The 16805-nt window shown below is 54.4% G+C and overlaps 1 protein-coding gene across 2 annotated transcripts in view; it reads left to right on the forward strand.

Moving 5' to 3' along the window:
• The window catches only part of LRP5 (LDL receptor related protein 5), a 107267-nt gene that overhangs the window by 26639 nt on the left and 63823 nt on the right, over positions 1-16805 (forward strand). For both annotated transcript variants that reach the window (XM_072790193.1, XM_072790192.1), the window contains exons 2-5: positions 3680-4076; positions 10252-10449; positions 13867-14063; positions 15195-15326. In XM_072790193.1, the coding sequence (XP_072646294.1) occupies positions 3680-4076; positions 10252-10449; positions 13867-14063; positions 15195-15326 (924 nt within the window). The remainder of the gene's footprint in view (positions 1-3679; positions 4077-10251; positions 10450-13866; positions 14064-15194; positions 15327-16805) is intronic.

Here is a 16805-nt window from a genome sequence, read left to right on the forward strand (position 1 = left end):
GCGGGGGGGGGGGGTTGGGTGACTGCGTGATGGGCACTGAGGGGGACACTTGGCGGGATGAGCACTGGGTATTATGCTGTATGTTGGCAAATTGAACTCCAATAAAAATTTTTTTAATAAAATAAAATAAAATAAAAAAATCATCCCTGGGTGGAGTGACCAGAGAAGGTCAAGGTACATTTCTTAGAGCTGCAGTCCTCTCACCTGGGGGATATGCAGCTGAGACCTCTGACCCACAGAGGACTGTGGGATGCGAGGGTCTGGGGCATACAGGCGCGCTGCCTGGCAGGGAAGGAGGACCTACGACCCGTGTCTGCTCCTCCTCCATGCTTCACCCTAGGACCTTTGCACTGGCTGTTCCCTCTTTTGATGATGCCTTCTCTTCAGCCCTCCCTCACCCCTTCACGTCTCTGCCAGGTGTCACTCTCTCAGGGGATTGCCCTAACTGCCTTAGGTGAAATGAGAGCCCCCCCACTCCCAGACCCTGTACCCTGCTCTGTTTTTCCAAACCATAGCACTAATGTTTCAAGGTACTAACTTTGCCTGTCTATTGTATTTATTGCTTATGACGGTTTCCCTACCATCATAGAGGACATGAAGGGGGTTCTGTGTGTCTGGGGTGATGCTATAGGGTCCTCTGCCACCACTCTCCTGGCTGTCTCTGCTGTGGTCTCAGTGCAACACACTGCCCGTCTTGACTGCTGTCCTGAGAGCTTCCTTGCCTTTCTGCTCTGCTCTGTTCTCTTCCATCTGGCCCCACTCCCACCAGCATCCCCATGGCTGGCTGGCTCCTGTCCATTCTGTGCCCAGCGTCTCTCCACCAGTGGGAGAAGAGAGGTCCCAAGGAGGCCGGGTGGGAGGGCCATGTTGGCCGGGGTCACCCAGGCCCTGAGCAGGCCACGAGGAGGGTAGGTGCTGCCTGTGGCAGCTGGGGAAGCCGCCCTCACTGTGAGTTCCCAGGTACTTGGAGAATGAGGTGGGTGCCCCTGTAGACCTGGAAGTGGAGTGTCCCATGCTTTCTAAACATCCTAGAAGCAGGAGCCGCTCCTCCTGGAAAGAGCCTGCCTGTTGGGGCCACGCCCATCCGGGTGGTGTGGAAGCTTGCCTGCCACCCACTCATCCACCCCTGGCTCCTCAGGGTGGTTCCCCTCCCTAAGAGTTTCACTTTGGGAAAAGCATAAGAAATTGAAAAACACTCCCCATCTGTGGCCTTTGAAGGGTGCACCTGAACTGCCCAGAGTGTAAACCGTGGTGAAAATGTGGTCTTTCCAGTTTGGGGAGAAAGTACAGAACAGAGCTAGAATTTTTTTTGTGCCTGGGGCAGCTTCCAGGAGCTCCTTTCCTCCCCATCTCCACAGCCCAGGCACCTCTTGCTGCAGGGTAGGGTGTTCTGGGTTTCTGGCTAACACTGGGTCTGGCAACTCACCCCCCCGCCCCCGTACCTCCTCCCCAGCGCTTCCCCTCCTGGCTGGAGAGCAGCCGATTGGAGGCCAGTCCTCTATGGAGCTGTCTTCCCGATGGTGCTCACACCCGGCGAGGCTCACCTGCGGCCCCTCACCTGTAGTCCCGGACTAACACTTGAATACCTGGCAACAGGGAGCTTGCTCCCTCCTGAGACAGAGGTTACTTTATAGAAAGAGAGGTCAGTAGCTCCCCTTACCTCCCCACTTGCCTAACAAGGGGTTATCGGGCTGGAGCTGGGTCCTCCCTGCCAGGGGGAGGTCATGGGACTTTGGTGACATCACTGAGTGTGCTCCTGTGGGTGTCTGTGTCGGATGAGAGGATCAGTTTATCAGAGAGAGCATTGTGACCCTCAGAAGGTTAAGAACCATAGTGTGGAATTTTGACTCCTCATGCCCCGGCAGGTCATGCCTTGGCTGGAGGAGTGGGGATGAGCCAGGGGACCGTGCTGCAGGGAACCTCAGGAGCCTGGGCACTGTAAACCTCTCAGGTGGGACGGGATTCCTGGTAATCCCTGCTCTGGGTGGCCGGGAACATCATGGCGATGATGAATGGGAATGTTGTCTAGGCATGCCACATCACCCTGGGTGTGCTGAGGGGTGTCTGCGTTTGGGTGGCTTTGTCCACTTGTGCCACTGTGTCCTTCAGATCCCACATGCGACCCTGCTCACAGTGAAGGCCCCCATCCTCTGGCCTCATGGATTCTTCCTCTCAGAAGGTTCTGGACCCTCCTTCATCCTGGGTCTCATCTACCTTCTCCCACTGCCTTACACGGCTGGCCAGGACCCAGCTCTCACATGGCACCTAACTGCCGGCCAAGCCGTGGGGGTGGGCATCCCTGCTTCACTACCCAGAGCCTCTGGCTGGGGGTGGGGGCCCACACCCTTCTGGACAGTCTTGCTTTCCCTCTCCACCTCTCACAGGGCAGAGGTAATGCACTTTCTTAAAGTTGGGGGATGCCGTAGGCTGGGTGGGGTGGGTGATGTGCACTTGCAGAGCAGCCCCTGTGCACGGGCCTGGGGCAGGGGCAGGAGCATTCTCAGCCAGGCAGTGGACCCTTGGCATATTGGGAAAGATTCCTATAAGAAGCCAGGAAAACAGGAAAAGTACCATTTTTGAATTTTTATTGAAGTGAATATACAACAGAAAAGCAATGCATTTTTACAAACTGAATACACCTCTGCAACCAGCATACCGTAAGCGACCCACAGTGCAGGGGCCTTTGGTACACTGTTGAACTGGGCTGCGCAGGCACCTCTCAAAGGCTTATCTTTCCCTTCCATGAAGTGGGCACAATGTCACCCACAGCCCAAACCTGGGCACGGGGTTCCCAGGGGACTTACTGACGAGCCCGCACAGCTCTGCGTACTGTGCATGAGCTGCAGAGAGCTGTCAGCCTGTGATGATGAATGTTCTTTACTGTCTGCATCTGTTTGGGGCAGGGAGGGGTGAGATCCGAGGACAGAGTACTTTGCAAGAGGTCCCTCCTTGCAAGAGGTCGGGGCGCCGGCTCAGATGTGTCTGCACCACCCCCACTTGATCTTTACAAGCGTCCCCTCCTGCCTCATGACGCAGTGATGCTGGTGATGGCGATGGTGATGGTGGCAGTGGTGGAGCCCATGGGGTCCTCACCTTCAGCCGTCCTTGTGTCCTTGTGTCCTCTAGAGGTGCAGCCTAGGTTTGAGCCTGGCACTTGCTGTGGCAGCCTGACCTCAGCCCCAGCAGCACAGGGCGCTGTCGAAGGGTTTGAGCTGAGGGGGTGGCATTCCAGAGTGGCAGACCGAGGCCACAGTCCCAGGAAGAGGCCTGAGCTAGGACAGCAGGTTGGGGAATTGTAAGGGAATCCTGAGACTGTGGCCCAGCCGGGACTGTGCCCTCCCGTCCCCTTCTCTGGCATCAGGCTGATGTGACTTACCTCTCTGCAGCCCCCAGGGGTGCCACGTGGTGTGGGCATGGCAGGCAGAGTCACCTAGGCTTGGGGTGCTGCACGGGGTCCTCCATGATCCCAGGAATTAGGGGAGCTAATGTTTGCTGCTTTAGAGGAGCTTTTGAGATGGCCCGGGCTGGGCCTGCCTGGGCACCTTCCAGCCTGTGCCCAGGGGAGTGGGAGGATGGAGCAGAGGGCCTGGGGGTGCGCAGTGCCCACGGCCCCCTGTGCCAGGCTGTGCGGGCTCTGGCTCAGTGAGTGGTCCTCATGGTTCGCTTCCACCCCCTGCAGCCTCACCACTCCTGCTGTTTGCCAACCGCCGGGATGTGCGGCTGGTGGACGCTGGCGGAGTCAAGCTGGAGTCCACCATCGTGGTCAGCGGCCTGGAGGATGCGGCGGCCGTGGATTTCCAGTTCTCCAAGGGAGCCGTGTACTGGACGGATGTGAGCGAGGAGGCCATCAAACAGACCTACCTGAACCAGACGGGGGTTGCTGTGCAGAATGTGGTCATCTCTGGCTTGGTGTCACCTGATGGCCTGGCCTGTGACTGGGTTGGCAAGAAGCTGTACTGGACGGACTCAGAGACCAATCGCATCGAGGTGGCCAACCTCAATGGGACGTCCCGGAAGGTCCTCTTCTGGCAGGACCTTGACCAGCCACGGGCCATCGCCTTGGACCCCGCTCATGGGTAAACCCAGCTGCCTTCCTTCTTGGTGGGAGTGAGGGGGGGTCGGGGTTTCCTTCTTGAATTTGCTTGAGCCCGAGCAACTTTTTCAGAGAAAACCTGACAATCTTACGAGTTTACCTTTCAGAACTTGTTGAGAATCATTTTCCCTTGATATGAGGAACTTGTTAGGGGATTGTTTCTCTGAGCTCTCCGGAAGCCCTCTGCTCCCCTCTGGTCCCTGGTCTGGCTGAGCTCACAGTGACCCACGAAGGCTCAGGGCCCAGCCGTGAGTTCCAGGTGGGATTGTGTGAGTGGCAGTGAAGCTAAGAACATCCTTGGATTTGAAGGCCCGGAGGGAGAGATCGTGGGGAGGTGGCTGAGTGTCACTGCCCAGCTTGGCCAGGCTCATTCTAGATTTTTCTGAGTGGGAGCTTTTGCTCAGTGACCCCTCCACCCTCAGTCCCCTCTTCCCACAGCCTGGGAGTGACACAGTCTTACCTGGGCAGCAGGTGCCTACCTGCTATCAGCAGCTGACCCACTGATGTGTGTCCAGTTCTCTGCTGATTCCGTTGTCAGAGGTGGATGGCTCCCTGACATCTGGAACGGAAACACAATAAGACCCCCGGGTTCTGGTCCTGATGCCACCCACTTGCTCTGCCCTGTCAGCCTGCCCCAGGGTGGGTGGAACAGGGGCTGGGAAGTGCTGACCTGTCCTGCCGGGGCTGTCATTTGAGTAACTCAGGGAACAGGTTGGTTGAAGGGGTGCTGTGGTGGCCGAGTAAACCTCCTTAGGTCGGGGGTGCTCGGTTGACTTAGAAAATGTACCTCGCTGATTCTGCTGTCCACCACGTGTGAGGTATGGGATGGTCTGGGATTTATGGCCCTGGTGTCTGACTCACTGAAGTCAGGCCAGACAAGCCTGATGCCTCCACCACGAGAGGAGCAGCCCAGCCCAGCATCCTGAGGGGCCAAGCCTAACAGTGACTTCCCTTAGACCCCTCTTGCCCAACTTCTGAGCAGGCTGAGCTGCTCAGGGCCAGGCTGCCCTTCCAAGATGTTCCCCATTTCAGACCTCTCCCATACTGCTGTATGGCTCCAGGACTTGCAGGAGGTGGCAGCTGGCATGGGCTGAGTCTCCCTGGCTAAGAGGGAATATTGTCAGTGATGGGAGAGGCTGAGGGGTGCTGCCTGGAGGCCCTTATGATGCACCAGGGGGAGAAGACCATAAATGTTGTATGCTCAGGAGGGATGTATGCCGCAGAGGAGAATAGTGCAGGGCCTGAGGACAAAGAAAATGAGGCAAGGGGCTTCCTGTTGTAGGTCAGGAGACTAGGAACATCTGTTGGTGACATTTGAGCAGAGACCTGAAGCAGATGAGAGTGAGAGCCACATGGCCATCCCAGGGATACATATTCCAGGCAGTGAGAGCAGCCAGTGCAAAGGCCCTGGGTAGGAGGAGGCCCGGCCTGTTGGAGGGGCTGTAGTGGAATGAGGGGGAGAGGGAAGGACACAAAGTAGGGGAGGGGCAGGTCCTGTTTAGAGTGGAGGGGTTGCTCTTCCGACTCATGTAAAGGAGTCCCTCTGGCTGTTAGAGTGAGGATGGACTTTGAGGTGGGAAGGGCGCTCATTAGCAGCTATCAAGCTATCATTGTGATCTGATAGAAGGTGGAGGCTTGGATCAGGAAGCTAGTGGGCTATGGGTGAGCAGTGGCCAGATTTGGGATGTTTTGAAGGCAGAATCACATGGGTTTGCTGGTTCTTTGCATGCAGGTTAGAAAGATAAGAAGCAGGGGTGACTTGCTGTTCTGTGCCTCAGTGTCCCCATCTGTACAGGGTGTGACCATGTCATGTCATGCAGAAAACACCAAGAACAATTAGTGGCTTCAGTAAATATTAGTAGTTGTTACACTAAAAATGCCCCTGCCTCACCACCCCAGATACAGTCTCCTTGTCTGTGCACAGAGTTCTCTCTTTTCTTCCTTATGACCTCTCACCATCTTGGTTGGGAGGTACTTGGTGCCTGGTTGGGAGGTGCTCAGCACTTGGTGGGGAAGTGCTCAGTACTTGGTGGAGAGGTGCTTGGTAGGGAGGTACTTGGTGGAGAGTTGCTTGGTGGGGAGATGCTTAGTGCTTGGTGGGGAGGTGCTTGGTGCTTGGAAGGGAGGTACTTAATGGGGAGATGCCTGGCACTTGGTAGAGAGGTGCTTGGTGCTTGGTTGGGTCTTCTCCATGTTCACGTCCAGGCTGGCCTTGCCTGTGCCATCTCTGCGAGTCGCTCAGTCTCTGGCTCTGGCTTTTCTTATTAAATGTTTGAAATCCTTTCTGATCTTGGCTCTGAATTCGCTCCCACAGCCTGGCGCCTGGGGTGAAGTTGACTTTGGTATTGATGCCCTGGGTAGGGCATTCTGAGGCCCTAGCCTCTCCCCCACACTTCCCCTGGGGAAAAGGTCAGAGGCACCATGCTGCCAGGAGGGGAAGACTCCAGCCAGTACCCAGATGCCATGGGCAGCACCACTACTCTTGCTGAATACAGGTTGGGGCTGAGTCCCGGGGACAGGACCACTGTCCTAAAGAATAGAGACAGTGGATCTTGTGCTCTCTCCTGGCCACAAGCATGAGGTTGCAAGAGCAGTAGCGCCCCTTCCCGGTCCCATGGGAGCCTTTCCCACATCAGATGAGGGGACCCGGACCTCAGGAGGGTAGATTCGCAGTCCATCTCAGTGTTCACGCCACCAAGAGCCCACAGCCAGGAGGGCCCTGGTCCTGACACTAGGCTTGACATGGTTTCCACAGCATAGGTAGTAAAGTGCAAACGTCCAGGTAGGGTAGAGGGTGGACACCCCCTCCCCAGTGCCACGTGCCCACGTGGGGGGCAGAGCAGGCACTGAGGGAGACCTTCTGGCCCTGAGTACCTGGTGCCGGGGACAGGGCCAGGGGTGCAGGGGAGGCCCAGCTGGCATCAGCCCAAGAGGGGCTGCAGTGGCTCCTGGGTCTCAAGTTAAAGCCAGGCTGAAACCCAACCCCTTCTTTAAAATGCAAAATGGTCCTTCCCTAAAATAACACACAACCGCGACCCACCACGACCGCAGCCAGCCTCTGCAGAGAGACCAGGCAGCCGTGCTTTCCTTCGGAAGTTGATTTTCCCCCGTGGAATTTGGCCGGGCCTGGGGCAGTGTTCAAGATTTTGCAAAAGCACATCCACGCCAACTGGTCTCTGGTAATGGAGTGGCTCGCAAATTCCCCATTTAAGGAAACCAGCGGGCCTCTGTTATGAAACCCGGGGGAAGGAATTTGAATTATGCTCCTCACGGAGGTCCCGAGCCTTCACATTTTCCGGCCTTTCTCGTTGGCTGCAGTGGAGCATTCAGGGAGGTCATGAGTGGATCGCTCTGAGATTTATTCTCCTGATATCTTCTTGGCGGGTGGTGGGAAGGCTGGGCCCTGTCTGGGCTGCTGGGGGCAGGGAAAGCGTTGGGAAGAAAGGCGGCTACAGCAGGCCGGCGGGAGCCTTTGCCGAGCTGGCTGACAGCACCTGCCAGCCCGGGGCTGCCAGGAAAAGTGCACCAACGCCCCGGGCCTGCTGGCACGGGGGTGAGTCATATGATGGCTGGGCTCTGGTCTTACTCAGAGAACCACACGGTGCTCCCAGAACTGCTGGCGCAGGTCAGCCTCAGTTTTGTAGACTCAGTTTTTCCATCTGTCCAGTGGGAATAGTAATTCCTGCTTCCCCTTCATCTGCTGAGTACTCGCTAGATGCAGAGGAGAGAGTGCAGGAGAGGCTCCTGGGACAGGTGTTCCGTGTGAGGTGTGCCTTCTTCTCTCTGTCCCCACTGGGCATGGAGAGCAGGGGAGCTTGGTGACAGTAAGCTTGCTGCCACATGGGGCAGAGGGTGCTTTTTGAACCAAGCCCCTGCAGGCTCATTCTCAGTGACCTTGTCACAGCTCCTCCAGCAGATAGTAATGGCACTGGCTCGGAAATGACACCCCTCTGGGAAGGCTGCACAGCCTCACAAATGCAGCTGGTCACTCAGGCACCCACACCTCCTGTGGCCGCCGGGGTCCCAATGGACAAGGACCCATGAAAGGCCAGGTGGGGTTTGTTCTCCCCACACCCCTGATGAATGTGCTGACCTCTGGCGCACAGCAGTAGCTCAGGATTGGCTGAAAACGGATGAAATCTGGGAAGAGGTAGAGCCAAGAGCAGTGGGGGGGTGGGGGGGGACTTGCTTGGTGGGAGGGAAGAAGCTCGAAGGGGAGAGAGAGTCCATGGGCCCTGGAACTAGGATGCCTGAGAAGGGACAGGCCACAGGCTCTCCCCATCTGGATTTGCCATCCCAGCAGGCCCTTTCATGATGGCACAGATGGGGCCCGGGAGCTCCCTGCCTTCCTGGGTCAGGGTTCCAGGCTAACTCCTGTTGGCCCAGCATGGACGAGCTGCCTGCTTTTAAAACAAAGCCTGGCCCAGGGTTATGGGATTTGCTGATTGACCAGGACCCACCCACACCTACCTCAGAAGGAGAGCTTCATAGACCACACGTGGCAGCAGGGCTTCTCAAAGGGACACTGTCCTACTTATCTGCCGAGAGACACTGGGCAGAGCAAATAAAATAGGTCTGCCATTTGTGTCCTGTGGCTTATCCACGTCCGACTGGAACCTGAGGGTCATGTGTCCTCCAGGCTGGTGTGGTTCCTCTCAGCTGTCACCAAGACCCATGCCTGGCTTTGAGGAGCACGCTGGGTGGTCACCCCACCTGGAGAATTAGATGTGTTCTCTGGGTGCTGGTGAGCTTTTGGCCTGTCACCCCAGCTGCCTAGTGTCACTGCATATTATGTCTGCTTATGTGGTGGGACATCACATAAGGAAGACTTTAAGGAGGTAGGGTGGCTTCTCAATGGATGTGAGGCACCTGGCCCTTATTGAAAGCTGGAGGATGTGGATAAGCAGAGCCAAATCACCCACAAACCCACCCAGGCAAAAATGCTATTACTATTGCAGGGCACAACGCCACCCATGTGGGTTTTATTTTTTAATAGACTTTATATTTTTAAGCAGTTTTAGGTTCACTACAAAACTTAAGGGAAGGTATAGAAATTGCCCGTATACCTATGAACAGTCTGTGGTTTTGACCATGATTTAACATCATGTGTCCACCAGTGTCGAAAATCCTCTCTGCCCCACCTGTTTGTCCTTCTCTCCTCCACCTCTGGCAGCCCCTCATCTTTCTGTTCTATAGTTTTGTCTTTTCTGAGATGTCCTGTGGTTGGAATCACACAGTATATAGCCTTTTCAGATTGGCTTGTCTTGGTAATATACATTTACAATTCCTCCATGACTTTCCATGGCTTAATGGCTCATTTTTTTAGACTGCTGAATAATATTCCATTCTCCGTATTTTTAATTGGCTTTAGCAGTTCACTTACAGCATTTTTGTAGTAGCAAAAAATCAGAAACAACTCAAACGCCCAGTGTGGAGTTGTGTAAATAATTTATAGTACATTAAGAGAACAAGGAGGATATCTATTAGTGTATTGCTAACTGAGGACACATGGGAACAGTGTATTTTGATTACTCAACTTTTTTTTTTTTTTTTTAGATTTTGTTTATTTATTCATGAGAGACACAGAGAGAGAGAGAGGCAGAGACATAGGCAGAGGGAGAAGCAGGCTCCATGCAGGGAGCCTGATGTGGGACTCGATCCCAGGTCTCCAGGACTCGATCCCAGGTCTCCAGGATCATACTCTGGGCTGAAGGCAGTGGCGCTAAACCGCTGAGCCACCTGGGCTGCCCCCCAACATTGTTTAAAAATTAATATGTTACTAACTGCTTAGAACACAAATTAGAGGAGCACTTGGGTGGCTCAGTTGGTGAAGCGTCTGACTTCAACTCAGGTCATGGATCGAGCCCCATATCGGGCTCCCTGCTCAGTGGGGAGCCTGCTTCTCCCTCTCCCTCTGTCTGCCACTCCCCTTGCTCTCTCTCTCTCTCTCTCTCAGATGGATAAATAAAATCTTAAAAAAAAAAAAAAATTGGAAGCAATAATAGCCTAGCCCCTAAGCACTGGTTCTCTCTAGTGGGTGAGATTTTAGGATGAATTCACTGTTTCTATGTTACATGTTTACATTTGTGTGGATAGAAAATGAGGACGAAAGCAGATCTGGGCTAGCCTTGTCTGCTTGTGCTCTGCCTCCTTGTTAGGTACATGTACTGGACAGACTGGGGAGAGACACCTCGAATTGAAAGGGCAGGGATGGACGGCAGCACCCGAAAAATCATCGTGGACTCGGACATCTACTGGCCCAACGGACTGACCATCGATCTGGAGGAGCAGAAGCTCTACTGGGCCGATGCCAAGCTCAGCTTCATCCACCGCGCCAACCTGGATGGCTCCTTCCGGTAAGTGGGCCCCCACCTCTTACTCTGCTCCCCAGCCACCGCCAGGGCCTTGGCCAGGTCTGGGCTTTTCAGAACTTCAAACAGAGAGTGCCCAGGGCATGTCTAATACCACACCCAGGCAAGGTCTGCCATCCACTGTGGGAATGCATTCACAAAAAAACCACAGAATGTTCATTCTAAGTGGGGTCGGAAGACGATAAACAGCCCCATGTCACACACAGGTTTTGCCACCAAATGAGTAATAGAACTCTAGAAATTTTCAGAGCTTTTTGGATTTCAGAATTGCAGATAAGGGATTGCAGACCTAAAGCCCAGGGGATCTGACAGGGTTGTGAGCTGTTCGGCTGTGTACCCCCTTCGTCCCTGTGCCAAGTACGCATCCTGAGGGCAGGAGCAGGGTTGGTTTTGGTGTTCATTGCATCCCCCAGTCTTGTGAGAGGACCTTATACATAGTAGTTGCTCAGTAAAATGGGTTAAGTGAATGAAATATAAAGGATTTTTACTTATTAGGTAATTGCTTTTAGAACTTTCTGGTCAGCTTAGCTTGACAGCCCCTGCCTCATTACCCTATAGATGTAGCAATGTCCCTCTCATGCGGAGGTGTTTATTTATTTTTTATTTATTGACCAAAGGCTGCCTGTTAGCTCTGTGCCAGGTCTTGGGGATCCTCCTGGAAGGACAGACCCTGTTCCTGCATGGTGGAGCTTCTGAACCAGGCAGGGTATATGTGGGTGCTGGTGCCATGGGCTGCAGTCACATGGTGTTGGGAACACTTAGCCGGATCTCTCCACACAGGCAGATGACAACTCCATAAGATGTGAGGATGTTAGCCAGTTTGCCACATTTTATCCAGGCCTGTGTATTAGTTAGCTATTGCTGTGTAACAAATTACCGCAAATGTGGCCACCTAAATCAACAAACAGGGTTTTTTGCAAGAAAGGGGTATCAAGAATTGAGAGTGGCTTTGCTGGTTTAGCTCAGAGTGTGCCCTGTGGTTATAAGCCAGCTCTTGGCTTGGTCATCTGAAGGCTTGACCAAGACCGGAGGATCAATCTCATGGTGGTTGGCAGGAGGCCTCAGCTCCTCCTTGATCTCTGCAGACCATGCCTAGCTGGTTAGAAACATTCTATCCCATTGTTTCTGTTGCACAGACTGGCCTGGGGCCTGGATGGAGACCTGGAAAGTGTGGCAGCCTGAAGAGCTGTGATTCTTGGGAAGTTGAATGACCCTGGCCATTGTGAAGGGAGTGTGTGAGGCCAGAAAGGCTGCAGGCTGGGGGTCCCTGGCAGAGGGATTGTGACAAGACAGGAGGGATGGTGGTGGCATTTAAGACATGATGATGACGGTGATGATTATGGTGATGATGGTGATAGTGATGTAATGATGGTGGTGGTGATGATACTAATGGTGGTGACGATGATGGTGGTGGTGGTGATGGTGATGGTGGTGAAGATAGCAATGACATGGTGATGTGGTGATGGTGGCTAACCCTTCCATACCGCTTGGTGTTTGCCAGGATATTTATCAGTTTGTTTCATGTTCACACCAACCCTCATGTGCTAGTAGTTATAATCCCGTATTATGATATTGCACAGAGAGGCATGTGAACCCCCCCAAGGCTAGTCAGAGTCAAGATAGGAAGCCAGGCACTATGACTCCAGGGTTCACTCAGCCCTTCTTCTGTCCTCCTCAGCACCAGATTCTTCTGGCTCTGCAGGTGGCTAACACTCTTTATGGATGTGTGTAGGGCCGTTCCAGTAGAAGCATAATCTGCTGGTAAAGAGGGCAAGCACTGCAGCCAGATGGACCTGCTTGGTCCCCTCTCAGCTGTGACCATGGCTGGGTCACTTCAGTGCTCTGAGCCTCAGGGCTTCACATGTGAATTGGGGGTGGCAATTATACTTTCTAGGGGTATTCACAGGGTTTGATGCAACAACAGACATCAAACTCATTGCATGGTGCCTGGATACAGTAAGCACTCAATAAAGGCTGTGCTCAGGAAGTTCCTGGACCCAACAGGAGGTGGGGTGGGCATGGCTGGGCCAGCACCTGAGAGGAGGGGTGAGGGTGGGTGAGGGGAGCTGAAGCCTGCACCAGCTTCCTGTGGTGCCTCTGGCTGAGGCAGGGCTTGGGGGGAACAGCCTGAGATATGATGGGCCTCTGGCTTCTTTGGTTAAAAAAGGACATCATGAAAGACAGTTGGGTGGTTCCTCAGAATGTCAACGTTGAGTGACCGTACGATGCAGCAGTTCCACTCCGGGGAGAGATGCCCAAAGGGAGTGAGAATTGGTATCAGAATAAATACATGTGCACATATGTCCGTAGCAGTAGTGCCCACTGTAGCCCAGAGGTGGAAGCAGCCCTGGTGTCTATCGCAGATGAATAGATAAACAAAGCATGGTCCGTCTGTGCCGTGGAATATTGTTCAGCCATAAAAAGGAAAGCTGCACTGGCATGCCTACAACGTGGGTGACACAGAAGGACTCCGTTTATAGGAAACGTCCAGAACATGCAGATCCATGGAGACAGAGAGTAGGCTGGTGGCCTCTGGGGGCTGAGGTGGAGGGGATGGGAGGAGGAACAGGCGAGTGGGCTCCGGGTTCTCCTGAGGAGCTGTGGGAATGTCTGGGAGGTAGATGGAGGGAGTGGTGGCAAAGCACTGTAAATGTGCTGCACGGCGCCGCATTGCTCACTTAACAAAATGGTTGATTTTGTGTTATGTGAATGTCACCTCAATGAGTTTATTTTAAAAGTTACACAGGCTGGGGAGGTGGTGGTGACCAGCCCCCTGCAGGCCACCCCCCCACCCCGCCCCAGGAGCCTGTAGTCGGGGGAGGGTCATTAAACCAGATAATCACACATGCTACCAGGTGTAAAATTATGAGTCTATTACCAGCGTCCATAATCCTGTTTATTTTTTTTTTCATAATCCTGTTTAAAAAAAGTTGTTTGCTGGGCGTTATAAACACATGAAAAAGCTGCTTTTTCTGGCACTGATAGCAACTTCAATTTACTCTGATACTGTAAGTTATTGGCATTACAGGAATGAGCAGGCACATTTGGTCCAATCTGTACTACGTTGTGGAAACATCAGGGCTGAGCAGGCATGCTTGTCACCAGCTCGCTGTCATCAGCTGTGGCTCCCCCTTGTTTCCCTGTGGGGCACTCTGCCGCCAGCCACTTTTGTAGAAACAGGTGGGGAGGGGAGGCCCATGTCACCGTGAGGGATGGCAGGAGGCTGGCTGAGTCTGGGAGCTGCCCTGCACACATGGGCCAATTCCTGGGATGCCTGCCCCACGGTTATCCTATGTGATGTGAATGGGTCCACCGTGGCCGGTACGGAGGGTGTTCGAAGCTGGGCGTGCGGGGCTGTGGGGAATCTGCTGATGGCTCCTCCGTCTCCTCCCGCACCTGCAGGCAGAAGGTGGTCGAGGGCAGCCTGACGCACCCCTTCGCCCTGACACTCTCTGGGGACACTCTGTACTGGACAGACTGGCAGACCCGCTCCATCCACGCCTGTAACAAGAGGACTGGAGAGAAGAGGAAGGAGATCCTTAGCGCTCTCTATTCACCCATGGATATTCAAGTGCTCAGCCCAGAGCGGCAGCCTTACTGTAAGTGGGGGGCTGGGGAGGGGGTGGCTGGCCTCTTCCCTCAGCTGAAGCCCTTAGTCTTGGGGTGCTGGCCTCAGAGCAGTGGAGGAGAAGAGGAGGTGCTGGTAGAGGGGAGGGAGGTGTTTGCAGAGTGCAGGGCCAGGTTCAGGGGCAACCAGGGGAGCTCTCTGCAGAGCTGGTGTGGGGGCTGCTTCATGTGCCCCCCACCCCCTGCTGTCCTCTCTTCGGAGGTGGCAGAGGGACTCCCCAAGGAAGGTTGCTTTGTTTTCAAGGCCGACAGAAGTTACAGAATTATTGACGAACAATCAATAAGGCTTTAAGTTGAGACTCAGCCTGGGATCCCCATACGGTGGTGGCTGGGGTCTTTGTTGGTGAGAAGCTTGAAACACATGGGCTCAGGGCTCCTGTGACAGGTGGATAGCAGAGTGGGGGCCCTGGGCTTATGTAGAAGGTTCCAGCTTTGAACTCAAGAGTGGAGACCCAAAGGGGGCAACTGTTGTCAATGCCAAAGGGAAGGTGGGGCTCTCTGGAATCGTTTTCTGGTGAGAACATCATGGTCCTTAAATGGATCCACACTTGGGGCAGCCCACCCCGGAAGGCGGCTTTAGGGACAGGAGAGGCACCACCCTACAAGTCTGCTCCAGTTGTCGGGGGTGGGGCGGTTCCTACTTTGCATTTTAGGGTACCACACCCCAGCCTGCCCTGGGCAGAGTGAAATGACGGCAGTATTCAGTTCAGTAGCGTGCTAGTTGTGGACAGTCTTGAGAGAATGAAAAGGGTTGTTTTCAGCACCGAGAGTGTGCAGGTGTGGCCACCAAAGCATTGGTGCATATCCGGTGGGGTCCAAGCATGTCACAAAGACAAGACAGACCTCTCTGCTCCAGGAGCCCCCGATCCATACTGCATGGGCAGGTCCTGAGATCGTGGCAGGGAAGGCTGAGGGTGGCCTTCATGGAGGAGGTGTTGTCTGAGGGGCTTGGGAGAAGACAAGAGTTTCTTATCATAGAGGGTTGGGGGGAGGAGCAGGGAGGATGCCCCCAGCGGGAGTGGTGCATGGGGGTGGGAGTAGGGTCAAGTAGGGTCGAGGGCCCTGTTCTAGAACCTTTCCTCAGTCTTCCCTGTCTTCCCCAGTCCACACACGGTGTGCGGAGGACAATGGTGGCTGCTCCCACCTGTGCCTGCTGTCCCCGAGGGAGCCTTTCTACACGTGTGCCTGCCCCACTGGTGTGCAGCTTCAGGACAACGGCAAGACGTGCAAGGCAGGTGAGACGGGGAGCGCCGGCTGGGGGCAGCCGGGGTGCTGCAGAGAGGGGGCAGCCCAGCAGCTGGGACTGGGGTTGGATCTGGGTACTGCTGCCCGCTGGGCACGTTCCCAGGCTCCGGGCTCCGGGCTCCGGACTTGTGTTCTGGTCCATCGGGCCAGCTTGCAGTGGGCCGCCAGCACAGTGTGGTTGTAGTCCAGATGCTCACTGTTGCCAACTGCCACGTGAAAACTGTGTGGAGTGTAAGAGTGACATTAGGGTGGGGTGGGAGTGGCCAGGGAGCCGGGAGGTACCCTGAGGGAGGTACGGTCTCCTTTCCTGCCTCTCCATCCCTCCCGAGTGTGCGCTGCTGCACACTTGGGATTCATTTCTGTCCTTGCATCCACTTTCCGTGGGGCCTTTGTGCCCTACTAACCTGCCCCATGGAAATTCAGCTTGCAAGCACATGCTCAATGGGAGAACACTTCAGGCACAGGGAGTTCAGTGGAGGTCCCTTCCTGAACACAGGTGTTTCTCTTTGCTTCAGGTATATGTCAGCCTCTTTGTTCTCCTCCCTAATTCTCAGCACTTGCCGCTTCCAGGACTTTTTGTATGATTATTTTTTAATGACATGCCACCCCCTGGTCCGGGACAGTGTCTGAAGCTCTTCATTTCCAAGTGTCAGGTTCAGAGTGTGCTCTTCTGGACATGATGCGCGTCCAGGATACAACCATCTCTGGGATGCCCAGGGCCCAGCGCGGCTGGGTGGAGCCTGAGTGGCCAGTGAGGTGCTGGTGAGAGACGTCAGGAAGCAGCTGCCCCTGGGCCAGGGACTTCCCTGGGGACCTAGGGGCGGAGGGGAGGTAGTGTTACCAGAACTCGAGCATGGGTTTAGAACAAAAAAGTTCAGGGGTGCCTGGGGGGCTCAGTTGAGCACCCAGCTCTTGGGTTTGACTCAGGTCATGATCTCAGGGTTGTGGGATTGAGCCCCACCTTGGGCTCTGTGCTCACTGTGGAGTCTGCTTGAGATTCTCTCTCTCCCTCTGTGCCGCCCCCAGCATACACTCTCTCTGTCTCTCTCTCAAATAAACAAATCTTAAAAAAAAAAGTTCATCTTGGCAAATCTGAAAAATATGGAGTATATTAAGTTCCATGTATCCACAAGCAATGACCGCATGCCTGTTATGTGCTGGGTGCAGAGAATAAAAGCAGTAAGTGACACTGGCCTATTCCCCACCCCACTCCCCCCGCCGTTCTTAGAGCACATGTGCAAGTTGGGGTGGGGTCGACAGGAGGCCAGCAGGCACACAAATGAATAAAACCAATTCAAATTTGGGTCAGAGTAAGGAAGGGCACAAAGGAGAGATTCAGATGGGGTAGGGTGGAAGGTCAGAGAAAGTCCTTCCCAGGAGGCACCATTCAGGCTGAGACTTGAGGATTAACAGGGAGGAAGGGCAAGGAACAGTGAGAAGGAACAGCATGTGCAACAGCCCTGGAGCAA

This window comes from Canis lupus, chromosome 21 (genome assembly GCF_048164855.1).
Source record: "Canis lupus baileyi chromosome 21, mCanLup2.hap1, whole genome shotgun sequence".
In the NCBI taxonomy this organism is placed as follows: domain Eukaryota; kingdom Metazoa; phylum Chordata; class Mammalia; order Carnivora; family Canidae; genus Canis; species Canis lupus.